The sequence below is a fragment of the Triticum urartu genome, chromosome 3, assembly GCF_003073215.2.
Source record: "Triticum urartu cultivar G1812 chromosome 3, Tu2.1, whole genome shotgun sequence".
In the NCBI taxonomy this organism is placed as follows: Eukaryota; Viridiplantae; Streptophyta; class Magnoliopsida; order Poales; family Poaceae; genus Triticum; species Triticum urartu.
The window spans coordinates 3,059,814-3,066,556 of NC_053024.1; the positions used below are offsets into that span (position 1 = coordinate 3,059,814).

At 44.1% G+C, this 6,743-nt stretch overlaps 1 protein-coding gene across 3 annotated transcripts; it reads left to right on the forward strand.

Moving 5' to 3' along the window:
• The first annotated feature begins 1,122 nt into the window (after positions 1-1,122).
• Positions 1,123-6,441, forward strand: LOC125542263 (wax ester synthase/diacylglycerol acyltransferase 11-like). Of its 3 annotated transcripts, XR_007297830.1 has the most exons (8): positions 1,123-1,384; positions 1,692-2,303; positions 2,413-2,479; positions 2,566-2,639; positions 2,776-2,967; positions 3,116-3,253; positions 5,685-6,079; positions 6,172-6,441. XR_007297830.1 is itself a non-coding variant. In XM_048705223.1 (7 exons), exons 1-7 carry the CDS (start codon positions 1,136-1,138, stop codon positions 5,856-5,858), a joined length of 1,506 nt encoding a protein of 501 aa, XP_048561180.1. In that variant the 5' UTR covers positions 1,123-1,135; the 3' UTR covers positions 5,859-6,441. The 3 variants fall into 3 exon arrangements, 2 of the variants coding, with proteins under 2 accessions (XP_048561180.1, XP_048561181.1); XM_048705223.1 differs by having other exon boundaries at positions 5,685-6,441; XM_048705224.1 differs by lacking the exon at positions 3,116-3,253 and having other exon boundaries at positions 5,685-6,441.
• Positions 6,442-6,743: the final 302 nt, after the last annotated feature.

Below are 6,743 nucleotides of genomic sequence, written 5' to 3' on the forward strand. Positions count from 1 at the left end.
TTTTCTGAATTTTGCAATCCAAACAACATGAAGTGCTGCTGCAATCGGCAAGAGGAGTTCATCACTTCATCTAAACAATAGCTACGTTGATGTGGTCATCTACTGAACGACTGGGGTTGTGGCCGCGGCCGTCGTCGTCGTCGGGAAGTCGTGGTCGCGCCTTCATTCAGAGTGTGGTGGTCGCCCATCACATTCCCTCACCGTCCCCGGGATGCGGCCGCCGCCCATACTGTCTCAGGCTACCGATGCGACGGCCATCAACATGAATCATTGTGCCAGGCTGCCACCACAGGCTGCAGATGTGACGGCCATGGACATGGATCTCAGTCCGAGGCCGCAGTTACGACGGCCATCCACACAGCATGATATCAACCCCGTCGTAGTAACCACTAACCACCTGTGAAGATTCGCATTCAGTCGTGGATGGCATTGCGATTGGAGGGACCTAGAGGCTGTGGTCGCTGATGGGGATTGGGAAGAGAAAGAAAGGATTTGGGAGTAACCGGCTGGGAACCTTCTTGGAAAATCCACACGGGGCTTGGGCTGGAGGCGGGCGTCATTCTGCGAAAGAAACGCCGGTCTGGACCTCCTTTTCTAAACAAAAATTATTGATGTGCCATCAATAATTGCACATTTTGTAGCAGTGAATTCATATGTGGATGTATGAGACTATGAGTTAGTACATCTTTAATTAATCTTTTTGTGCCTCACATATTAAAATATTTTTGAACGAAATTGAATAGAGACGAGACATAACCACGCGTAGAAAAGAACATTTTTCAGAATATGTTGCTACTTATATATATATTCTTTCAAAATTCCAGACTCGCTCGCCTAATCCATATTTACATCCCTGTGAGACTAGGCCAACTCCATGTCAATGTGCTGCTTCGCCCATGATGAAAACTTATCAATCATCATTAAGTAGGTACAGAGTACATGGCATACAGTATGTGGTAAGCTGTCTTAGAAAGAATTAATTTAAAGTTGGTACAGTAATACAGGTTGCAGGTAAGGTATGACCAGCAATTAACAACCAAGTATAGTCATTCAGGAAACTCGCGCTCCATCCATCCCTATATATATCGCCGTAGACGGGAACCAATGCAATTATCAACCTAGTATTTAGAAAATCATGGAAGCAACAATGAACGTAGCCACTCCGCCAAGCCGTTCGCTCTCTGTCCATGTGTCGGCAGAGACGGAATCTGCTGACAATTCCACAGCAGAGGACCCCATGAGCCCTACCGGAAGAGTTTTCGAGGAGATGGGTGTCTATATCATCGTCGTGATGGGGCTTAGCATGCCGGTGAACCTGCCCGTCTTCTGCGCAGGCATCGAAACAGAACTGCTTACCCGGTTCCCACGCTTCCGCAGCATTCAAGTAATTTTAACAACTTCGTTTGTTTCATTTTTATATATGTGTCTAATATCATATAGGCCGGAGTACCAGTTTGGCTGGAATTTTTTGTTTATTTTTGAATTGTTTAAACCAACTTAGTTGGACTTGACACCTAATGGCATCTCCAATAGTAGTGGGTTGGCTTGTATAAAAATTCAGACATCCATATTATATACCAACAATATTACATACTATGCGGTGATGTCATTAATATTGTTGTATGTTTTATTCTTCTCATTCTGGCCTCGACCTCAAACGTCCAATACTTTATTAACACGTGGATGTCCAGGTGATGGATGGGTCGAAGGATGGAAAGCCACGCTGGGTGCAAACGGTGGTAAATGTGGACGACCACATCATCGTCCCGAGGCTAGATCTTGCCGCCGTGGACTCTGACCCAGAAAAGGCCGTGGAGGACTACGTGGCGTCTCTATCCCTGCTCCCGATGGACAGGCGCCGTCCTCTCTGGGAGTTCCACTTTCTTGACTTCCGGACTTCGGAGGCAGCCTCCACGACGGTGCTCCGCCTGCACCACTCCATCGGCGACGGCATGTCGATCATGACTCTCCTCATGGCGTCGTCGCGCAGCACGGCCGACCCGGCGAGGCTGCCGGCCATGCCGCCGCCGCCCAAACGCACTGGCGCCATCTACCAGCGGTGTCCACAGCCTCCGCGGCTTTGGTCAAGCGATTACCTTGCGTGGCTTTGGTCGTACGTTGTGCTAGCATGGCACACGCTGGTGGACATCGTGTTGCTTGCTGCGACCGTATTGTTCTTGAGAGATCCAGGCACGATGTTCACGCTTGTGCCAGACGGCGGCCAGTCTCGCCGCCGCAAGCGTTTGGTGCACCAGAGCCTCAGGCTCGACGACGTCAAGCTCATCAAGACTGTCCTGAACTGCGTAACTAAAACCATTTAAACTTTCTAATGATTAACTCAATACTGCCGAAAACAGACTTCTTGATTTGATTCAATGGTCACTTATGTCTTTCTCTTTTTCGTTTTTGCAGACTATGAATGACGTGCTAGTTGGTGTGACTTCAGCAGCTCTTTCACGGTACTATTTTAGGAAATCCTGTAAGTGAGATGTCTGACAATGACTACAAATGTGTACTCTGTAGACATGTAATTTAGGCATATTGCTTTCTTGTCTTCAATATTAGGTAACATCAACACCAAGAGAATCTGCTTGCGATCAATCCTCCCTGTGAACACAAGGCCAGTCTCCAGCCGACAAGTAAGAACTTTCTTTTTCTCTGAACAAATATGAAAGAAATATCAATTAAATGCCACACAAACATTATAACGTGCCCTTCATCACAGTTTTGTGGAAATATAAATTAATTAAATTTTTTCTTTTCTACTATGAACAGACATATGTTACCAAGGTAGAGACCGGGAATCGAATTAGCAACATCATCTGTCCATTTTATATAGCCTTGCACAATGATCCCCTTGAGTATGTTCGCACGGCAAAAAGGTCTATGCATAGGAAAAAGAGCTCTTTAGAAGTGATGTTCGCACAAATGACTGTTGATTTTTTGGTGAAATACTTTGGTCCAAAGGTATGTACATTTTCTGCTCTTTTTGTACTTTATATGTCCTTTCAAGGATTGCATTGCACAAACGCTAAAGAAGAGCATTGTATCTATTTATCCATGTTTGTAATTAGGGTACCCTTCTAATTATGTTGTAACTTGTCAATGAAAGCAGACAGGGGCTTTCATCTTCCGCTGCTTTGTCACACGTACAACCGCAGTCTTATCAAATGTCGTAGGGCCAGCTGAACATATAACTTTATGTGGGCACCCGATTGCTTTCATGGCAATTAGCGTCTATGGTTTACCACAAGTAAGTCACCTACGTTCTTACATCCAAGACAAATATCATGTGGTTTCGAAAAAAATTCATCCTAAGCCACTAGATAATCCTTGGTATAAAGATGTATCGCTCCCATTTAGTAAATTTTAAACCAATATACTTCTTTCCAATAAATCATCCACACGGTATATTTTTATTTTGGAAAAAAAAGTCATTGTGTTTTGGAGTGAGGCAGTTTGGCTCCGAGCACCATAGTGCTCGATATTCAAAAATAAATCAAAAAATAGATTTATAAGTTAACTTTTGTATGTATACATACAAATGTTATCTATTTATCCATAAAATTTCATCAAATAATGCTTTAATTTGTAGGACACACAAAAGAATAAAATGTGGCTAAACTGAAAGAAAATGTACACCCATATTGATTCTTGTATTTGTCTTTTTTGTGTACACCACGTATGGAAGGATATATTGATGGAAATCCATACCCTCATACTACACAACTATAGGTGCATGTCCTTTAAAAAAATGTGGTATGAAAAGAATGTTTTCGTTTGTTTAAAAGAAGTTCTACATTTTGACTTTTTGTTGTTTTGTGTCTACTGTTGCTTTCGTTTTCCGGAGACAAGTCAGTGTTGTTACCAAAATTAATTGGTTGTGTTTTCTGGAGAATTTTTATGGCCGTCAAACTCTCAATGCCTCCCCAGTGTTTATAGCATGCATACAGTGAGTGCACACAAGTGTGTTTATGGTAGGGGTTTTAAGGCCTAGTTCTTTTGGACCATTGTCCCAGAATCTTTAGAATCAGATCGGCCCCCTAGCTACTCCCAGAATCTGGAACCCATACTTGTTTTTACAATCCTAGCTAGTGAGGATGTAAACCGGTGGGATTGTCAAAGGGATCAACTACTGAACCTTCACTAAGAAAGAATAGTAAGCCCCAACTCTGTGCATACATTCTATGTTTTCTTAGAACTATCATCAGGGGAGGGGCATGCTTCCCACATAATTGGTATTTCAAAATAGAATTTTACAAAGTCACATTGTCCGTGATGAGAGGTAATCATGAGACAGACCCATGTGAACGTTATGTCCCAGGATTTAAAGCCTTTGTGACCAATCCATCTGGTAGCTACGTTAAGCTTTATGTTGCAAAGCCCTTCTGAGGTTCGAGCATCCTTGATCGTTCAGAGGACGAGGAGCTGGATAAAGAAAAAAATATCATTGAACTATTTGAAGATGGGGCGGATACCGATTGCACGCTACACTCTCTGACCAATGAAACTTTTGAAGAACGTGTGTCGTCTGTCTTTCTTCAGTGGCATTGGAGAAATATGGACTTACAGGGTTATCCTGCAAGGTTTTGCAGTGCAGATCTTCTTTCAGTTTTAGCTGGGCAAATACACTTTGGTTGGCACATGTGAATCCCAGATGATGTCCAACATGGGTTTTATTAGCTGGGAAGAGAGGGTGACATACGTGCCCTATGTGGTGAATGTTGATCCATCAAGTAAAGCCTGGAGTTCGGCTCTGCAGATATGGTAACAACCCGCAACAAAGATCTAGGAGATACAAGCTCATAGGTAGCATCCAAGGTTAGTCTGTTATGAGCCAAGTTTGATCACCTTGTAAAACCTGCAAAACCAGGGTATTTTTGGCAGCGCCGGTCCTGGAGTTTCGGAGGCCCCGGGGAGAACTCAAATGAATGGGCCCAGTGACAGCATTGGAGGAAAAGATTGATTCCATACATTGATAAAACAAATATTGCAAAGCTATAATAAACAACGGTAATTTTCCTTGGTAAATAAATCTCCAAGTCATAAATAACAATTTCATACTCCAGGTGTAAATCAAACATCATAGAAGTCACAGAGCATAACAGAAAAGAAATAACATACTAGCGAACCTCCAAGCCTCCAGTAATCATGAGAAACGGCTCCGTGCATTTTTTTGATGCAAAATCATTAAATGAAAATATCAAGAAGGTGGAGGTGGTGAGTCAAATGTGTTGGTAATGTAATGGCTAGAGGTTTAGAGAATCAAGCGAGAATAAGGTGGAGTAGCCATTGTCATCTATGCATTAGGAAATAATATGCAAGCTATGTAGTCAGTCTATCTTCTTTAGTGCAGAGGCAAAGCTTCTCATAAAATAGAAGTAAACCTTACCTTGAGTTTAATAACCAGAAAAAAAGCAAATGTACGTGTAAGGGTGGGTCTTTGATTTTTGGTTTACCTAATTATGTAGAGAGAGAGAGAGAGAGAGAGAGAGAGAGAAGAGAGAGAGAGAGAGAGATGCATCTTGTTATGAAATGAGCATCTTGAATTTTTCATGCAAAAGTATGAATGGCTCTGTACTATATAAAAGAATAAGTGGTAGTGTTAAATAATTTTAGATTTGACTCTCTAAATTAGTAAATCTAACGCATTACGTATTTAATTGTCTGAATTTCTTGTGCAGGCTCTGACCATGCACTACCTAAATTATGGCAGCAATATCAAGGTCATTCTAACAGTTGACGACGAACAATTTCCAGATTGTCATCAACTTTTAAATGATTTTGCTGAGTCCGTCAAGCTTGTGAGGGATGCGGCTAGCCTCAAGACATTAACAACATCGATCCAGAATGACTGAATAAGAAATAATTGGATAGGTATACCCACAGGAGATGGGAGGAGGGCTGCGGCGGGATGCGGAGGAGGATCTCCCACAGGAGATGGTCATTTTCGAGCGGCGAGGACAGCGCCGCCGGCGAGCTGCCGCGGCGGCGACGACGACTGCGGCCGGATGCCTCCTCACCCGCGTGGATCTGTGGACGGAGGAGCGTGCTGCGGCGTCGAGCCACTCCTTCACCGGTATAATTGATGATAACCCCCCCAGTTCGTGTGCCTTTGATCATAAGCCCCCCTTTGTGTCACTCGTCACTCGCGTAGACCTGGGGATGTAGGCGCGGGCTGCGGCGGCGGGCCACTCCTTTGCCGTCGTGACTGGCGTGGATCTGGGGATGGGGATGGAGCCGCATGCTGCGGCGGCGGGCCACTGCTTCGCCTGCCTCACTCGCGTTGGCATGTGGATGGAGGCGCGTGCACGTGCTACGGTGGCGGGCGTCCTCGGCCGCGCTCATCTCGCCGGCGGCGGCAGCGGCAAGACCTAGCTATTTTAGTGAGGCAGAGGAAGACGACGCGGAGTGGTAGCAGCAGTGCAGTGGTTGGCTTCAGGATTTCTGGCTTCACTCCATCGTACATAGTTGGTAGGGCTGGAATTCGAGCCGAGTCGAGCCAGCTCGGCTCGAATCGCTAGAGCTCATTTCGTTAATGAGTTAGCTCGACTCGACTCGTTATTATTAACGAGCTCAAATCCAAGATTAGCTCGACTCGTATAACTCGCGAGCTGCCTCGTTTAACTTGTTAAGCTCGTTAAAGATATGAACATAAAACCCTTAAACATTATAAAAATTGTTATGTATATATTAAACATATATATCACTAAACAATAGTAATTTTCTTGTAACGCATGAGT